The sequence below is a fragment of the Grampus griseus genome, assembly GCF_964374135.1.
Source record: "Grampus griseus genome assembly, chromosome: 5".
NCBI lineage: Eukaryota > Metazoa > Chordata > Mammalia > Artiodactyla > Delphinidae > Grampus > Grampus griseus.
The window spans coordinates 68,150,393-68,171,344 of record NC_138998.1 but is presented as its reverse complement, the minus strand read 5'-3'; the positions used below and the strand labels follow the sequence as shown (position 1 = coordinate 68,171,344).

The window sequence follows — 20,952 nt, the reverse complement described above, 5'->3', positions numbered from 1 at the left end:
TAGACCTCACCCAGCCGGGACGGACCTCCTAATCTCCAGAACTGCGGGCCGCAGGGAGTTAAATTGCTGCCTTCCTCTCCTCTCTTGCGGTTGGTGGCTTGTTTTCTAAAGGAACGTTTTATTCACTTTTTAGTATTTTCTACCGGGGGCACGCTACCCGCCTCGGTCCAGACTGCTTTGTAAACGGGTTTTATATGTATATATGTGTAGATATACTTTGGACACCTTACAACGCTTGCGCCTCTCCAACAGGGGCACGGCTTGTTTTGGACATCCTTCTTCCCTTTCCACTTGGTACTCCGAACGCAGTGTGACCAAACTCCCCACTGCCCCTTGGACGCGGATCGCCTTGGGGTGCAAGTTTGGGGTGCAAGAGTCTAGTTAACAGGAAGGCCTGGGACCGCCCCGCCCCCACCGCCAGCGGTTGGGGAAGTTTACATCTGGATTTTCACACATTTTGTCGCCACTGCCCAGACTCTGACTAACGTTGTGGGCGCCGGGTTTTCGGTACTGCGGCCTTCTCAAATATTAGCGCTGCCTCCACGCGCCTGCCCTGTCCCTCCAGGCCGCCGAGGTCCTGCCCTCGCCCCGGCGGAGCGTGATCCCGAGGGCGCAGTGGAACCCGGGGCCTGGGGCCCGCGCTGAGCAGCTATGGCTGCAGCGATAGCCAGCTCCTTGATCCGGCAGAAGCGACAGGCGAGGGAGTCCAACAGCGACCGGGTGTCGGCCTCCAAGCGCCGTTCCAGCCCCAGCAAAGACGGGCGCTCCCTGTGCGAGAGGCACGTCCTCGGGGTATTCAGCAAAGTGCGCTTCTGCAGCGGCCGCAAGAGGCCAGTGAGGCGGAGACCAGGTCAGTAGAGGTACAGACGGTGGGCTCTCTAGAGGCTGACACCCCCCTCCCCTTCTGAAAAGCACAGGGGGCATCCACGATAGAGAACCAGGATCCCCCTCTTCCATTCTGGCCCCCGTTCTCCAAAAATGTTCAGACATCTTTCAGTCGCTCTCTGTTAGTTAATAGCGTCTTGTCCCATATTCAGGAAAACACTTTATACCTTAATGAAACCACGGTTTGACTAGGATGAGAGTTACATATATCGATGCTCCTGGTCCCATAGAGCTTGTAGAGTCCTTGAGGGCAGTGACCACCTCATTCTCCCTCACTCTCTCTTTCTCATCCATCCTTTTATCCGTCCATCCATCCATCCAGCTAGCCAGTGTTTAATCTGCCTACTGAGGACCTAAATATAAATAAACCTTCCTCCCTATATCTCTCATAACACTTGGCACAATTCTTAACACATAATAGACACTTAGTAGACACCAGATCAACTTAAACTTACTCTTTTTCTAAATCTTTCTCTAGCAACACATCAAGTCCAGTGTCTCTCACATTCTGATCAATTTCTCACCTCCCCATTTTTACCCATGCCCTTTCACTTCCTTTTCCACAGACCTCCTTTTCGTATTCTCTTCCTCCCATTGCTCTCATTGTTTCCAATGGCTCTGCTCATTAACTTTTCTGTCCTATTCCTTCCATCCTTTGCACACTCACACTTACTCTTGGGACATTACGGGAACAACGTAGTATCTGCAGTTTGGTCTCAGGGAGTGCAAAGAAAACTTTAGACTTATCAGAGATCTTCTAGGCCTGGCCTTTCTGAAGCTGATTCTCTTCTTTGGCCCTAAATTCAAATGGTTGGTCTTTGATGTGTCTCTGTTTACACAGGGACATTGGATACCTCAAAATTTCAGAGTGATTATTCCCATTTTAAGCCAGGCTACCTGGAGAGAATGAAAGCAGAATTTCCAAGGTCTGTGCTTCCATCAGACTTTATTGATCCTCTGGGTGTGGCCCACAGGGTCATTTGCAATCTGCAGATGATCTACCCTGACTGTGGACAACTGAAAGGAAATACTGTCTCGAGAGAAAGCTTGCTCCGTGATCAGTTGACAAGTTTAGGTTAGCATCTTTGCAGCTCTGACTGTGATGTTCTCCTGGGTTCCAGGAATGAAGCATATGGGTTAGGGTCATTGGGTGAAGAAAACACTTGGAAAGTCTGGACAAGTGGGGCTCAGAATTAGTTTAGAAATTTGGGATTAAGCCTTAATGAAAAAACCATCTCATCTCATTTTTCCATTGAGTTTTCATGACGTTATTCACTCCCTAGTGGGCTCATTTTCTTATTCCGTGATGTTGATGAAATAGTAAATTTCAGGAGTAAACAAAAATAATTATGATCTGAAGGCAGGAGCTAGTAAAGCCGATTATTTTATATTCAATTAATATGGCCTGTTCATTTTATAAAGGGAAGATGCATGCAAAATACTAGAGTTATCTCTGCACAGTAAATAATTCATATTAGGGGGAAGTCAAATCTCTTGTATTGTTGTGCAAGGATCATTTGGGGGCCATTTTCTCTCAGGGCTTATGTGGTCTGCAAGGGACTTCAAGGCTCTGAATTCCATGTGACTTATATCTCAGTCTCTGAAGTATGTTCTTGCACTCTAGTTGGGATAATAACGTTTGTGAATAGATTCTACTCAGCCTCCTCAGTTACAAACAAGGTCATCAAGATGATAGGTAGATTGTTTTTGTGAATGGATAAGATAAACTTGACTGATCTTTGTTGAAGCTGATTTGGAGATGAGTGATTTGCATGGCTTACTTTTGCATAAGGAAATTGCTTCCTGTGACCTTTTCCTTAGCATCTCATTAGAAAATAGAGAATTTGAGGGAATTGCTGAGTTTATTATTCTTTTCAAAGTTCATTTAATCTTTCCCTCTTTTTCATCTACTTAGTGTACATTTCGGCAAAGAGATCATGACTGGTGAATTCCTTTAGCTTAAGTGTCACAGTAATAATCTGGCAGAGGTGACAGGACCTGTTAAGACATACCCAGTGCAAAGGCAGCACACATGTTTCTGTCCACCGTAGACTTCAGTTTGTTATGAAGCTAAGCTGAGAAGAATGGGAGCATAGGGTGCAGCAAAGCTTTTGGGGAAGATGATAGTGTCCTGTTATTGTTACTAACAAAGCCAAACAATTAACCTGTTGACTTGCTGTCAGTGACTATGATTCATGTAGTATGGGATGAGTCTATATAGAAAGATATAGCACCTTCCACATCTCAATTCCAGAGAGGATTCTTTAGCTGGATTGGGAGAAAGTTGCTAAACACCAAAAGGAAAAAAACTATCTGAGCAAATCTGTTTTACAAGCACTTTGATGTTATGTTCACTTAATATTTGAGTTATCCTTGAACTCACTAGCCCTTCTAAGCTATATTCTGTGAACTACAAACTGAGTCACAAATGGTAAAGTGGAATAACTTGTCCTGATAAAGAATTTCCACTCTGAATTTCTGTCGAGACACAAGTTCCATGGACCAGACTTGCCAGGGGAGAGAGCCTGAAACAGTGAAGCTAAGTCAGGTATTGGATGGGAAAGGCCACGGTTGTATTTCTGATTTCAGGGCTGACACATTGTCTCTTAATCCTTGTCTTAACTCACCAAGTTCTGAAACATATCATGTTGAAACCTCATAAACACAGAGGGAATACTGAAATTACACAGTAAAGGTCTCAGATTTCAAAATCATGATATTGCATTATGAAAATGTGAGAATTGGCAGGGCAAGACCTCCCGTTGTGCAGTTCCAGGACCACAGGGTACCTCAGATGCTTTGCGAATGCCCTCTCTGGAGCACAGTGATGGCTTACACTGGGATTGTGTAGCAGAATCCTTCCTAAGATAAGAAATCCTTGAGCCATAGCAAGTTGGTGGTTTATACAAGATTGCACAGCTAGATTGTGGAAAGATTGGGGCTAGAACTTGATCCAGTTGATTCTTCTTGCCTGTGCACTTCACAACACAACACAGAAAAAAGTGGTATGATGAACTGGGTGTCCTCTGTCAAAGAATGGAAATAATTTTGTGCATTATTTATTTTTACCATTAAGGTTTGTTATCATTATTATTTTGTAATTAGAACAGGAATACGGTCTCATAGAGGAGGTAACGGGTAGAAGGAGACATAGGCAATTGGGATTCTAAAATGACCATCCTATGCAAACTATTATACATAGGATGGATAAACAACAAGGTCCTACTGTATAGCACAGGGAACGATTTTCAATATCCTGTGATACTGAATAATGGAAAAGAATATGAAAAAAATGTATAATATGTGTATAACAATCACCTTGCTGTACAGCAGAAATTAACACAACATTGTAAATCAACTCTACTTGAATAAAATAAATTAAAAAAAAATAAAGTGACCATCCTATAGCAGCCTGCATTATAAAAGTAAATCCAACAGTGAAGACGTACAGACAGTGCAGGAATAGTTAGCCCCTTAGGCACTGTGCGGGCTGTAGCTCTTTGGAAATGAAATGTTGGAGACCTTGAACTGGCACGTTGGCCGAGGGCACTGAACCATAAAAAAGCCTTTAGAACAGTTCTGTTTGTGGACTTTCTAATAAAGAAAGGAGCATTCCTATGGTCATTATTTCTTGAGTAATTATTTATATGTGAAATACCTGTATGAGCCAGACCTGCTGGAATACTTGCTTAAATGTTGATACCACTTAATTTGCCATATCTAAGCTATTAGCACATCCACGTGAATTACATGGCTTATTTATTTCCAATATTTGATTTACTTTTGAATAGAAACATCTGTACAAATGACTGACTCCAGAATTATTTATGTTTTGACTCAGGAGTTGCTGCAGGAAATGGATAGCATTCACCATCAGGAAGGGAAGGGTGTTTATAGAATCTTTGAATGTTGGAGCAGCCAGGAACCTTGGAGGTCATTCATATCACTCTTTGAGTTTTCAAATGAGAGCCTCTCTGGAAAGTACAGAGTAGTTAGATAAGCCTAAATCTGTGTATTTTAAGTGATTTTGTGATTTTATTATTTTTCTATATAATTTAATTCCTTCCCTCAAACCAGAGCATTAAAAAATCAGAAGTAATCAGGAAAATTCCTCACCTAAAAAACATTAGATGTTTTTCATAACTTAAGTTTTTGGTTTTATATTACCTCCCTCTTAAAGAATGATGTGGTATATTTATAGCGACTGGATAAAATAAATCAAAGAAGTGATTATAATTTTACTAAATTTTGTTGATTTTCATTTGTCGTTTTTCTGAGTCCCTGTTTCTGCTTGTTTCTGAGTCCTTGTTTCTGTTATAAAAATTGAGGTTACTCAAAATATTTTAGTATTTTTCTGACTTGTTTTGGTAGATGTATAGTATCTAATAGCATACTCATTCCAAATTTTACTATCAAATATATCCTTTGATGTTGATGAAGGAAGCATCACAGAAAATAGAAACTTCAAGAAGAAAACTGACAAAAAAAGGAGAAATGCTTGACCATGTAATTTATGGAATATAAATTAGATTTTTATAAATTGAAATAATTCTGGTCAATATATAGATCAAGAATACATTCACATGACAGGTGATACTTTACATTTATAGCAAGTAGGCTTATTGTATTTTCTCCTTTAAAAGTATGACTCATATCTGAACTACAAAATCAGCCTCATTAAATGATATTTGGCTTAATGTCTTGTTAAAAAAAAACCCAGGCTTTTCTTTTTAGAAACCCACCCTAGGGTTTAAACTGATATTTTGTATGTGTTTTTTTAATCCTGTTTTCTCTACAGCAGTGCATTCTCATCCACAAATGATGTTTCCGTTGTAAGATCGTTTTAAAATAGCAGGTACTGTGATCTCTTGATTTCTTTCATCCCACAGAGATCTCATCAAGCCGTAACTCAGGATTAAGTCTTTAAAGTTTTAATGAAGTTGATATTCTTGAACAGACTTAGAAAAACAATTTGCAGGAAATGAGACAGTCTGTATTTGAGGAAGCAATAGGAATATTTTAGAAGATCTTTAGAAACTAAAGCTTTGTCTCATATAATTCTATTTTAAAGAAAGTACTGGGCTTACTAGTCAAAAACTATTGCTTTTAGTCTTGTTGAGAGCATAGTTTTACATAGATATTACAGTGTTGATTTGGTTTGAAAAATTTGTTAATAGTAATTAGTCTTTTCTTGTCTCTTTCTTGAGTACTTTGTCATAATGTATATTCGCTATGACTTCTTTCTAGAATTATTATAGATTTTATGAGAACTCTCATAAACAGTCTCATTATACATAGGAGACCAAGTTAATATACTACATTTTGGATTCTATCTGATGGCCTACCCATCAAGCTACAGAGCTTTACTTGTTGTCCAAAGAGAAATGCAGCACATCTAAAGGGCTCTGACAGACATAGAGACACAGACCTAGAGAATGACGTATGGGTACCGGGGCAGGGTGGTGGTGTGGTGAATTGGGAGATTGGGATTGACATGTATACACTAATATATATAAAATAGATAACTAATGAGAATCTACTGTAAAACACAGAGAACTCTACTCAGTACTCTGTGGTGACCTAAATGGGAAGGAAATCCAAAAAAGAGGGGATATATTAATATGAATACATACAGCTGATTCACTTTGCTGTACAGCAGAAACTAACACAACATTGTACAGCAACTATACTCCAATAAAAATTAATTAAAAAGTTAAAAAAAAATAAAGGGCTCTGGTTCTGAGGCCACTTTCTAAGCATCTGTGAGAGGGAGGGGCCTTAGATGCAAAATGTCTCTAAATTAATCATATATGATAATAACTTTTAACGATAACTTCCTTGACTGTATAACTTCAGGATTTACGGAGTTTCTTCACAACTTCTGCCCCTTTTATTCTTTATAGCGATCCACTGACATAGTTAGCCCCATCTTTGAAATAAGAGAACTAAGCTTCAAAGTAGCAGACAGACTTGTTCAGGTTTATGGAGTCAGGAAGTGGCTAAACTGTTTCAGAAACCCCAGCCCGCACCCTGCGGATCATCTTTCTTTATCTCCCACCACCTCGAGCTAAGGAGGCTGAATCTGAAGAACTCAATGTGATTTGAAGCTGGGACACTCCAGTTGGGGGGAATCCGATGAAGAGTTCAAGGAAATGTGGTGGGTCATGTTACTTTGTTCTGGGTATGAGCTGGAGCCCCCAGGGAGGATCTCTAGTGAGGAGGAGTGAAGTGGGAAGGCTGCTGGAGGTCTGCAGGCCGGTGCTGCAGAAGCAGTCCTGTGGCTGTGTCGTCACGTGCTGTTCCCAGGCTCCTGGCTGGGATGTCCCTCTCTGCATGCGGGAGCCTCGGAGATGTCAGGGGTGCCACCTGGGACACCTAAGGACCCACTGGGAGACTGCGGTCCAGAGGGGAAGACTTTCTTGACTATAAACATAAACAACTGCTTCAGATGTTTTCAAAAGCAAAGAGGTTAATAACAAGGTCAGGAGAGCCCTGTAGGATTTAGCCTTTACAAAAAAAATTTTTTTTTAATTTAAAAATTTTTTTACAGTTACTGTTTAAGCGACTGTGTAGCAGAGTGATTAAGTTCATGGACGTTGGTGTGGGATCTGAATCTAAATTCTGGAGATATTATTTGTGAGAACATTAGGCAAGTTTCTTAATACTTTGAGCCTCAGTTTGCTGATCTGTAAAATGAAAATACTATCTCTAGCATTTGTTCAGGAAACATCTCTCTGAGGAAGAATTATGTAGGCTGAGTTCTGAAGGGTGAGGCAGGCAGAAAAGGATAGAAGGATGTTCAAGGCAGAGGAGAATAGCTTGCATGAGACTGAGGTGAGAGGGAGTTCGGTGCTTTTGAAGAAGTTGAAGTGTAACTGGAGTGACAGGAGCAAGGGGTCCAGGTGATGTTGGAAAGCTTGGCAGGGCTGAGGTGTGCAGGGCCTTGGAGACCCTCAGAGAGATTGCATATTTTAATCTAGGGTCCAAAGAGGGTCAGAAGTAGGTGGTGATATAATGTGACTTGCATATTTAAATGCACACTCTGGCTTTGGAGAGGAGAGTGGATTGTAGGGGAGCCAGAGTGGAAGCTAAGGAATCATAAGGAGGCCAGGGCAGCAGTCTGGGCCAGCAGTTCTCAAAGTGTGGTACGCAGGCCCTGGAAGCTCCTTGGAGACCTTTCAGTGGGTCCACAAGATTAAAACTATTTTCATAATGATATTTCCTAATAATACTAATTATTCATCTTTTTTCACTCATTCTGTCACAAGTGTCCAATGGAATTTTCCAGAGACTAGAAGATATATCCACAATCATCTGAAAAGGCTATTAAAGTTTTCCTCCCTTTTAAACCATGTATCCGTGTAAGGCCAGGTTATCTTTAGACACTAAAGCCACAACATCTCACAAGAGATTAAATGCAGAGACAGATTTGAGAACCCAGCTGATTTGTATTAAGGCAGACATTAAAGACATTGGAAAACACATAAACTATTCACTCATTTTGTTTGTTTTGGAAAATATAGTTAGGTTTCATTAAACCACCTATTTATATTAACATTTGATGGGCTTATCGTTATTTTTAGTAAATATTTGAAAAAATGTGTTGTAATTTCTAAACATGGTAAATATTGAAAGATATAGGCCACATAAACAAAAGCTCTTTGGGGTATTCAGTCATTTTTAGGACTGTAAAAGTGTCCTGAGAGCCAAAAGTTTGAGAACCACTAGTCTAGGTATAGGTGATGTTAACACAAAACATTATGGCAGTGGTCATGGGTGTGAAAAGAGTAGGTGGAGGTAGAATGACCTGAGCCTGATAATAGGCAGGTATGGGTCAAGAGAGCATAAGGTGCCTGGATGAATCCTGCCTAAACAATTCAATAGTGAGTGGTGCCTTTGCTGAGATGGAGAACAACTAGGGGAGAAGCAGGTTTGGTGTACGTCAGATAATACTTATCATTCCCAAACTACAAAACACTGCGGAATGCTGAGGTGAAAAATTGGGTAATGGTATTATTTATTGGTATTATAATATAAATTTATTTATATAAATTTATATAAATATATTTATTTATATAAATTTATTTATAATATAAATAATAATGGTATTATTATTTATTGGTTAATAGATTTACAATATGATGAAGATCCTAAATACCCCTCTGTAAGGCTATCTACCTTACTGTGAACTCTATAGGGAACTTCTCCTCCTCCATTGATTTATGGCTACTACCTTGCAAGGGTAATCCAATAAGCAAATGTATTTTAGGCACAGAAAAATATTGAGGAAAGTAGAAAACCTTAATAGTTTTTCTAGTCCTTTAAAATTGAAACAAAATATTTCATGTCTAACAAAATTCTAAAGATACTTGACCTAGTTTAGTTGTGAGTATATTCTGAATATGGCTTTTGTATGTGTGGCACCTAGGTGGATTTCATACATGAGTTTGGGCCAAGTCCAGTGGTTTTTGCATAATTAAGTGCCTCTGACAAGGCAAACTTTGTAATGTCCTCCTTATTTGTCCACCTGTTGTTAGTCATTTGATTAGTTTGTGGTACTTACACACCCCCAGACTCCCTGCTTCTAATCATACTTCTGTTAATGCCTCTTCACTGGAATTTAAGTGTGTACAGCCTTTTCTTAATGACTTTTCAGAGGTCATTAGAGAAACCCTAAGGTCTAAGACCAAACCTAGTTTCCTAGAAAAGAATGACATGGGACAAATAAATCAGTAGTCAAATCACGAAACGTTAGAGCTTAGATATTATACAGGCCAGTGGTTCTCAGCCTAGCTGAAAATGAAATCACCTGGGAGCTTTTATAATGTGCTAATGCCACACAACCAGAAAATCTGATTTCTTGTATCTATTCTGGGGCCCAGACATCAGTTATCGGTTTTGCTTGTTTGTTTGTTTTGAACCTCCAAGGAGATTCTGATATGCAGCCAAGGTTGAGAACAACCAACCTGTTCAAGTCCCATCACTTCATACCTTGTGACCTTGAAACAAAGAATAATTATTTTATTCGTTAATGCCTTTAGAATACATTTATGAGGCCTAGAAACTGTCCACACTAATTTTAATTATAATGATGGTCGCTTCCTTTTGCTTATTGTTGAGTCTTTCCAGTGTTGAATGGTGTCCAAAACCTGAGCCACATTATATGATATGTTTATGTGCCTCATCTTCCTGACCAGCATGTGAGCTCCTAAGGATGGGACCGTGACATGTTCATTGCTAGATTCTCAGCACTAGCATCTTGCCTGCGTCACTGCAGTTCTTTGATCACTGTTAAATAAATGAGTAAATGACACACCGACTCCTTGAAACTTACCTTTACAGCAAGCCTCAAAGGAAAAGGGATTCTGAAGTTAGTATCTCCAGTTCTCACATAAGGATGCTGAGGTATAGCAAGCCTGGGGCTTCTCAAGTTCACGAGACTAGTGAGAAGTAAATTCTGGGTTTGAATTCAAGTTTGTTTTTCCTAGTTGACTTTTCTTTTCACTCTGCCAGCACTGGAAATGGGCCTCAGTGTCTTTCTTTGCAAAACAGTGGTACTATATTAAAGGATATCGAAGAGCCTTTTTAGCTTGAAAAGTCATTAAATAGCTCCCCTCATCCCAGGAGGAATACTCATGACCATGACCCGTGACATGAAATACTCATCTGCTCCCTGTTTCCTACTTACATAGGAAATATTAAAATTCTTTTCCTGGTGTGCTGTTTAGAACATTCCTAACTACATCCCATGGTTTAATTACCTGAAATGTGCTTAAACATCTCTTTGCCTAAAATATCAGCCTTTATTCCTTTTGACTCCAATTTAGGCCTTAAAGTTAGGAATTAAATCCAGTGTACTGCAGCATTTTAGACATTTTTTAAACCTAAGGTAAAAAGGGGGATTAAAGCGAAGTGTGAATGAGATTCAGCAGAGAAAATCTGTAAGCTTGTATAAATTATTATAAAAAGAAAAAATAAAAATTTCCAGAAGATGTAGTTTTTTATTGTTACTGGTGACTTTAATGTTTTAATTTTGGGAATTCAAAAGATGACCCAGGTCACCTTCACAGTGCCCTAGAATCAGATAATACTCCTCAAATAATTAAAAATGGGGGCAAAATTTAAATAAGTACCAAAAGTAGGAATCTGTAGTCAAATTGCCTGAGTAGAATAAGTGTCAGATTCTGTTTTTAGATAAATAGCTCTAGCTGAGCTGTCCACATATTATTATATTATCCATACCAAATGTAATATTATGCTGGGGAGAAGACTTTAAGACAGGATAGCCACCTAAATTCACCTAAAGAAGCTAGAAAAGAAAAGTTTGGTCAGTGTCTGTAATTAATTAAAAAAATGATGGAAAAAAAGCAGGATCTCAAATTCCAAGGAAGCCCAAGGTTCTCATGATAGAGTTAAAGCAGTGTTATTGTCGTGCTTTATTGCTTCAGGGAGGACTGCAGAGGATTTTTGTAACCAGCGTGTGGCCATGAAGTTAAACATAAGTGGCAAATGAGGTGATGATTCTGAAGATCAGAATTCTAGAAAGGAAGTCATGTTGATAGAAACCCAGGTTTCCTCTGCAGTCTTCTTCTTGTGGGATAGCGCTCTGAGAGACTGGGAATTTACTTTCCCTTCAGAATGGTGGAGAGGGTTCCTGTTTGCCTCCTTGCTGAACCTGTCTTCTGATAGGCCCCAGGGCCCTTCTCCTCTGTAGCTTTTGCTCAGGAAAGTATCAATAGTTGGTAGCATCTTGAAGTTCTGGTATCCTGAGAGGTCTGCCTCTCCTCCCTCTCCACCTACAGGTCATGAGAAAAGCAGCACGAGGAAGGAAGTGCACTTTGAAATCATGCTTTTCCTAGTGTTTCCACATAATTCCCTTCTTTGAGGTTTTGCTGGGCTGCATTTCTGGGTTACTATACAGCTTCTTGAGTTCGAATTCCACTCATGATTCTGCTAATGGGATCACCATTTTGGTTGGAAACCTGAAGGTGGAGGATCCTTGACTCCCGTTACTTTCACCTAAAGCACAGTCCTGCCTGTTCTCTTTATCATGTTATGCAAGCACATTCAGTCTGAAGCTTTTGTCTCATGCTATTACACGTCTGCACTTGAGAATGAGTAACTGTGACATCAGCCTTGGGAGATCCACCTAGTGGGGTATGTGATTTAAAGTGTTACTGGGTTTGCATTAGAAAACATCAGCGCTCATTACAATCACCCACCTTATGGGGGAGGGAAGTGAGCCTCTGAAGGGGTAAATTAGGTCATATAACTATGAAAGGCAGAGCAAACACAGAAGCTAAACCTATAAACATAAGCCTGTGCCTTACTGCTACACCATAGCTGTCTCCTGTGGGACATTGCCCACTGATGGTAGCAAGATTATCCATCTGCTTCTTTGTTTTGAGCAACTTAAATGTGGGTAGTTGCTTTTAAATATCTATAGTCAAGTTATATTGTCAGACACCTATTGAATAGCTGTTTTGTCATGTGCTTGGGAATGGGATATGGCAATAATGAAGAAGTACCTGTTCTTTTCCTGTAGGGCAATCTATAATTTTGTTAACTCTGGCCAGATTTGTATTACTGCGTTCCAAGTTGTAGTTTTGCTGTGTTCTTCTGGACAGTTTCTCCTGTAATGTCTAAATTTCAAGAAAAATAATAATTTCTTAATTTTAAAAAATTCACTACAATTTGTCTTTCAAAAATACACGTGGGCTCAAGACCTGGCTGAGAGCATGCTGTTTGATTATATATATTATCAACATGAATATGCTGCATAATCAAGGTTCTTTCTCTACCTCTCCTCCCACAGTGCTCTAGCCAACCCCAGCCTTGTTGCATACCTAGAACATTTACAGCATCTGACCATTTCAGTTCCATAATTTATAGTTGGTTTCCCCACAAGGCATGCTGATAATTTCCATACCTGTCTTTCCCTTACTCAGACATAGCCTCACATTTTCCCACCCTGCGGCAGTCCAGCCCAACTTCCATCTCTTATGCCAGACCTCAGATCCTTCCAGGTTGAATGAGTCACTGCCTGCCCCTTCACTTGGCTTTATACCTGTATTGTCGTCTGCAGTTCAGTCTGTCTTGTCTTATAATTACTGCGTAATTGTAATTACTGCGTAAGTACCTGTCTCTGCCTTTGGAGTATGTAGGAAAAGGACACTATCATTTCAATGCTATCTCCATAGTAGGTGGTCAGAAATAACTCATCCAAATGAAATGAATACTATTGGTGACTAGTGTGCTCATAGCATCAGTACTAGTCAGGTTTCAAGGGAATTTCTGCACAAATGTGAAAATGCTGAGCAAGAAAAGGAATTAGTATCTTAAGCTAATATTAATTTCCTTTTGTTCAATATTAAAATACAAAAATATCATTAATCCATTTTCATTTGGTGTATAGCTATTAGATAAATACTTAGCACTTACGTCTTCCCTTCCTCCCAACCCACCTCTCAGTTGCCACCCTTGTTTCACTCAGTATATACTTTCTTCTTTCTCAGCAGCGTAACTACTTATAAAGGGGGAGTTTCTATGGAAATGCTACAAAAGAGAGCATCTTTATATTAATTTATCTCTTTGCTCCAGAAATGGAGGGGAAGTGGGTGGCGTAGCCAGTTTGGAAAAGGGCCCGTTTCTATTTTGACTGGCTTTGGTTTCTTAACATTGGGTTAATGAGAAATAACCTTTGCCATTGATTTCAAATTCATGCATGCCTGGTCCTTACATTTACAGTTGAGACCAACAAGCCATTTTACTGCTAAATAATCTTGAGGGAACATATTCACTCTGGTTTCACTTTCCTTGGTGAAGCTCTAAGTGATGGGGGGAATACAGTATTGATTGGGTCTAATGAAAAAGCTTCTTTCTGTCAACTCTTTCTTACCTCATTGGCTTTTCTTTCCTCTTCTTTTACTCTTAAAGCTATTGATAGCACATTAAGTAAGTCTTCTGTGTATGCTGCAGTCCTCTGTATTTATTCTTTTGCTGGGTTTGAAACCCAGCCTTTTTCTTAAGAAGATATGAATAAAAGAGGCCTTTGATTCAGTCTAAGGTAACAGTATCATAAAAATAGCATTGGACTTTTTGACCTTGGGGAAGCTTTTTTTTCTTCTCTTCAGCTTAGCTTCCTCATTTTCAGAATAAAGGGGTTGTATCAGGTGGTTTCTGAGATCCCTTTCAGCTTTATCATTCTTGATGTGTATTTTTGGTGTTAATTCTTACAGGGAGTAGGTTGTTGGATTCCAAGATATCTGTATGTCAGATGTAAGAAAATAGCTTAATGATATGTTGGACATGAAATTCCAGAAGACTTGACATGTATATTAAGGGAATAGCAAAAAATTAATACCTATATTTTTGTTTAATTGCTCTCCTCCATATTCTTTATTTGTACTTAGATCCACTCATTTAATTGAACACAAATTGACTGTATTTCTAAATTTTCTTTGTATTATTTTAGTTTTTGCATTTCACTGCGCATTCAAGATAGATTATTACATAGATTTGGACTTCAGCACTGAAGGGATTTAATAAGATGGTGGAACTAGATTTTGTTCTAATGTAGATGACATTTATTTATTTACTAGTGCAGCCTCAAAGAGAAGGTAAAAATAAAAAATGGACAGCAAAAGGGACTATGTGATACTGAGTGCAAGTTGAAGAAGCTAATGTAAAACATCATATTCCATGACAGTTTTAAATTAAGCAGTGGAAATGTGCCATTGGAATAGGAATGATAGTAGAGAGAAAAGTCATGCCTTAATTGTCAAGTGTTTAGATTTCTCAGACTTTAAGACATCCCTTTTTGATATATTTCTACTAAGACTTCATCAATTAAGGAAGAAACCAACATTTACTGAATATCAGACTTGACATACTCTTAGCAATCATCACATTTATATTATGGAGAGTTGGTGAAATTTAATTGTGCTCATTAGTGGTAAAAATATAAGATTTAGAAAAGAAGGGTGTAATTAAAATATTGCCTAAACTGAGATTTTTGCATTTCTGTGATTTTCATTTATGTATGTCACCCATCTCATCTGTTCTCATAGGTATTATTGGTATTTGACTTCTTTCTTCTTTAGTTTTTCCCAATTCTTTATCTATGCAGTATGGTGACAATATACATAGGGGAAATTCAGTTTTATCTTTTGAACCATTGATCATGTTATTTTATGAAAAATAAGTTTGGCCTTTTCCTTGAATTTGAAGTCTAATACAAGGTCGCGTTTAGGATTTATAGCACCTGAAATTGCTTGACATATAGTAGGTGTGTTGATAAACCTGATTACCTGCCTCTGGATAAGCTCCTATTTATCAGTATCGTTGTAGAGGGTATCGCTTGGAATCAACATTATAATCCAGGTTTGGTCTGATAAACCCAGAGCAAAATACCCTCAGTCTAGATTAGAATTTCTGTGAGGGCTTTAGGAGGTCATTTTATCCCTCGGCACAGTAATATTTGGTTAACTGTTCTTGCAGCTGCTGTTTATAATGTGCTTTGAGAAAATAACTTTATAATTTCACAGTAGGGATTTTATTATTTTTTTGTGTTAACCAAACTCTTAGGATTTTCAAAAGTGGTTTTTGCCTGCATTCTAAATTAAGTCTCCAATTGGTCTAGACCTCATCTGAATTGATTCAGGCACTTTCATGGGTAGTTCTCCCAGCATGTAAGCTATATGCTCAAAGGCCTTATTGTGTCTAATTTTAAGAGTTCTGAGCATATCTTGTTCACAATTTCAATGTTACAGTCTGTGCACCAATGTAATGAAGAGATGCACATTTTATGAGTCCCAAGACAGTGGCTCTTTTGGGTCTCCTTGTGCTCATGCAAGCCCCATTCATCGTTCAGACCTATTTCCCAGGTAAAATTCTCCATCTTCTCCTTTATGCACCCATTTCCTCTGTAGATACACTAGTCATAATACTCATAAGACTTTCTTCAAATTGTTTTTATAGTTTTTGTTCTTCTGCTAGACTTTGAACCTGTTGACAGAGAGTCCATGAGACCAGCGTTATCTTGGTGAATATTAGTGTTTGCTGAACGATGTCCTTAATAGAGGTGTTCCTGATTTTTTGTTGTTGTTGTTGTTAGTTTGTTTTTTCTCCTTGGGTGAAGTCACCTTTATTGACTTCACCTGTCTCCTGTATATTTCTGACTCAGGTTGACATCTGAGTTCCTCATCCAGATTTCCAGTAACATGCTGTTTACTTCCATGTGGTTCCACTGCTAACTCAAATGCAACCTTCTTCATCTTGAATTTAATTATTATCATCCCCCAGATCTCAGTCTGCTTTGTATCTTGAGTTTCCCATCTCAGTGAATGACATTCTTTATGATAGGCAGTATGCACTTAGCAAATATTGGCAGTTTCCTGACGCCAACCTTCTTGTCTGCCAAGTTGGGAACCCCTCTTATCTTTGACTCATCTCTCTTTATTGTCATATCCAATCACCAACCTCATTGATTTGATCTCTGCAAAGTTTTTTTTTTTAACTTCATTTATTTGTCAGGCACTAACTGAGGACTTTCTGGGAACTGAGGAAAGTAAGATGAATCAGGTACAGTTACTAACATCAGGTAAACTGATAATCTTTGTTCCATATTATCTTTTCTCCATCTCTCTTGTCACTGCCAAGATTTAGGTTTTTTTGTTTGTTTGTTTGTTTTTCATAACCTGCAGTTCTAATGCATTTTGAAAGGTGGATCTTATACTTAATACACTTCTGAGAGAATACCTATTTATTAACCTGAATGTTGTTAATCTTTTCCTTTTCCTTTCCTTTTCCTTTTCCTGAATCCTTAATCAGTCTGAACAGAATTTTTAAAAAACATCCTTAATATCACATTACTTCCCCATAAAAACCTTTGTAAAATTTCCCAGTTGCTTACAAAAGCACCTTTAAATGGCCTGAACATTGCTATGATTTCCTGAGATCTTGTTGTCAATCTCTTTATCTTCCTCTTAGTGCATTTATCCACAGCCCCCGTACTTTGAGTGTGGCATTTGAGCCAGGCCAAGGAAGATTAGAAAGATTTCAATAGGAATAAATGTGGGTGATAAGCGCATGAACAAAGGAATAGAGATGGGAAACCCTGTGGCTGCATTTCTCAGCAGTTATTGATACTCGAAAGTACACAGCACAAAAGGCTCTCCCCCATCCCTCCATTTTGATATTTTCCACTCAGCTTGCAATCTGAACATCAATTTGAATGTGTTCTGTGGAAGGAAAACTCATGGACATTTGTTTTTCATAAACTAAGGCAACCAAGTCAATGATTATGAGTCAGCCTATGAGAACTCTTTCTTTATATTCCTGGGTTACCCTAGTACCCATCTTGGTTTAGATTAAATATTTAAAATTGAAATGAGAACCTTAGAACATGATGTTTAAGTATAGGTAGTTCTTTTTATTGCCCAGATATTATGGATGGTGATTTTAATCAGACATACAATATTTTTCATCATTTGTTCCTTAGGTTGAATTTTCTGCCCTCATGTAGTTAATTGTAGCTTGTACTTGACACCCCTGGTTTTTAACCTGTCATAGAAATAATGCATTTTGAAAGGTGGAGCTTCTACTTAGTACACTTTTAAGAGAATGCCTACTTATTAACCTCTTGTGTCAAGTGAAGATTTAACATCGATTTTAGTTAGAATCAAAATAGAGTAGAATTGATCTAGTTTTGTTTTCTTTTTCTTTTCACTTTATGTAATCGATCTAAGAATTAGAAATGCTCAGTTGCCTTTTTAAAACCTACAATTAAAAGAGAGGAAGTGCTCAGGCTGAAGGGATAACATTAAAATATATGTAAGTGGTTCCCAGCCTTCCCCTTGAGGAAATGGTCAGTGCAGATGGTCCCAGATTTCAGGGGAAAACTGTGGACTAGATATTGTTAAATTAAGTCTTTTCACATTTGTTAGCCATTCAATCCTGTTTCATTATAACATTACCTTCTTTTATTTTTTTCTTGATTAGCTTTGTTTCCTTCTTATTTTTTGACTTCCTTTTTCAATAATTGGGTACCACAGACATCAGTATCAGGAAATAAATGAAAAAAATTGACACTGCTTTATATTTCCTAAGGTATGAGTAAAAGTTTTTACTTATTTTTTTCTTCTTTTTCATATGTTTAATTTTTTAAAAAAATTGAATTTTAAAAATATATTTTCCAAATGACTACTTATTTATAGTATTTCACAATTGGCAACATATAGCAAGTTGCTTTCCAAAAGGTAAAATATATGAAAAACATAAAGTTTTGATGGCTTTAAGAAACAAATGGTATTAATTAAAAAATTTTGTTTTTCCTTCTATACTCCCTTTATCTCCAAATCGTTCCATTTATCACTGTATTGAAATTATGTATTTGTAAGTCATATATCTCCCATAATATTATAGATTGAATTCTTTTTAGTATGTGATTTCTAATTGTAGCCCACAAAATCTAGCACAATATCTGGCATATCATTATATTTCACTAGACAAAAACCAAACAAACAAAATATCTAATATATGTCAGTTTCTATAACTTCACATATTTTAAGTAAAATGCAGTATAACTCCTGAAGCCCTCCAGTATAACAATTCCTTTTCTGTAGTTGAGATTCCATGACACTGATTTAGATTGTTTTGTCTTTGCTTATTTTCATAAACACTTATATTTTATATATTTTTAATTACTTCAATTAAGAGTAGCTACAATCAAACTTTAAAGTTATTCCATTTCTGTTTTGTTACTTATTGAAAATAAGGATCGTAAATTAATGAAAGAATGAGGTAAGACGTAAAATAAAATCTATTTTTAAAAATGTATCAAAGATTATTCAAGCAGAACTAGGCTTTCTGAATTAGTTTTATTAATAAGTAATTTTCCTTCTCCAAACCTGAAAAAGAAACATGCTTGGATGTCTAATCATTTAACAAAATGGTTAGATATACTTACAGTGCCTTAAAATTCGAAGCTTCTGAGTGACTCCTAACTGGTCTTACACTTGTCACTTCTCTTCTGTGAAATCACAAAAGGGCCAACTAGGAGGTGTCATTCGAGTTCTTCCTCTGAGATTTCATCATAAAATATTCACCAGCTTCTCTGTAGGGCTTTCCCACAGGCAGGCACACCAGGACACGTTCCGATTCACTGATAATAATGGGATCTGATTTCGATCCTTGAATTTGCAGTGCAGGCACCTACGTCTGAAACAGGAACACTCTGGACGTTTCCCTACATTTTTTCTGAAACACAGTGCAGATCCCTGCTAACATTTGCCCCTTTTTCGTATTCATATCATTGTTATTTATGTTATTGTTACAGAATTCCATGATGCCATGTAAGTAGCTACTACAACCGTCTGCAGTGTTTAGGGATAAGGGAGTACCAGGCAGGTTAGTGTCAACCTTATGGAAGACAATAAAGTATAGAAAGGTACTCACCCTTTGCCTGGAACGTGGTAAGTGTTCAATAGCTTTTAGTTTCTTTTTGCCCCTCAGCTTTTGACATTAATTCCAGTGTTCTTTCTATTACACAAGATTGTCTCTCCCAGTAGCCTCTTTGTTGGGTAGATCAGAAATAGTTTTATTTTTGCAGCCACCCAATTGGTCATTTTCAATTTGTGTTCTTTACATACTTCTTTGTTTCTGTTCATGCATTGCTGTGGATATAGAAGGAAAAGAAGAAAAAAGAAAAATTACATAAATCACTTGAATAATGACAATATCAGAGCCTTCCTTTAACTTTCAAATTCATTTTTTTCTGCATTTCAGTGGATGATAGGACATTATTTCTACAGTAAATTTAAGAAAATGAGAAAATAATTTTTGATAAGATTTAAATGTTGTTTTGGAGTGTGAGATGTGTAAGTGTTGCATCCCTGAGTCATAAATCAGTCAGAACTTATAACAGATGAAATTTGTGTAGGGAAAAAATTAAATAATGAAATTGGCTTTAAACAGTATTGCCACAAACCATATTTAAGATATAGTCCTGAGGAAGGCTGCAGCTAGCATATTGTGTGTTTGTGTGTGTGTGTGCGCGCCTGCATGCACACGAGCACGCATAAGCATGTGTGTACTTAGACACTAACACAGTGTGTGAGTACATAAACTATCAAAAAGGGTATGCAGAATCATGAGAAACCCACATAGCAATATGTATTTAGGTCAGCTTGGAACCAAAGAATTAGCTCTGGAGAGAGGGAAACTGTGTTCGTCTTCAGACAATGCCACTAACTAGGTGTATGTCATTTATTCTCCATTTATTCAGACAATATTGAAAGCTTACCATGTACTAGTGATGGACTAGGTACTAGTTAGTTACCTCACTTTTCTGAGCCCCAGTTACCTTCATGATAAAGTAATATAGTACGAATACTAATGAATCTTCTAGTTCTCAGAGAGAGGGCCTTTGTTCTGGACTCCATTCTGGCCTTCCTCCAGGAGCAAGGAGTCCAAAGGGCTAAGGGTTTATGTCCACCTAGAGCCCATGCTTCCTCATTCTGTACCACATTCTGAGGACCTGGAACCCTAGAAGGTCTGAGCTTTGAGACGAGCGGCATGTTCTCCCAGTGCCGCCCTGTTTGACAGAAGATTCTGCGGAGTCCAAAGAATTTAAGTTCAACCCTGGGCTACTTCTGGGTCATTAGGAAGGTATAATTTTCAAATAGCAAAACCAAACGTTTTATTATACGGTTAGTTACCTTGATTTACAAATTTAAATATTAAACATGTGGTATGTGGGTTACCATTTATTCTGTTGCCCTGGGTCCCACAAATATTAGGGGTGGAATTGAATAATACCTACCTTAAAAGTGTATTTCATGGAACAAATAGGAATATGTTTGTATATGTATATATATATAATTCCTACACAAATATGGAATATGTTATTAGTATGCCATAATATAAAAATAAATAGTAACAGAAGGAGCCCCGTGGTAATGAGATACTCGACACTTTACATACAACCCCAGTACGCAGTGTTCAGGATGTTGTAGGAACTCACTGCCACAGTCAAGATGAAATTCATTAAACATGACAAGCCCTTTC

General features: G+C 38.0%; 1 protein-coding gene across 1 annotated transcript in view; it reads left to right on the top strand.

The window, feature by feature from the left end:
* Positions 1–651: 651 nt before the first annotated feature.
* Positions 652–20,952, top strand: part of FGF12 (fibroblast growth factor 12) — a gene marked incomplete at its 5' end in the record, with an annotated part of 243,638 nt that continues 223,337 nt past the window's right edge. Inside the window, one exon of the mRNA XM_082654973.1 lies at positions 652–850. Coding sequence (XP_082511099.1) covers positions 652–850 — 199 coding nt within the window. The remainder of the gene's footprint in view (positions 851–20,952) is intronic.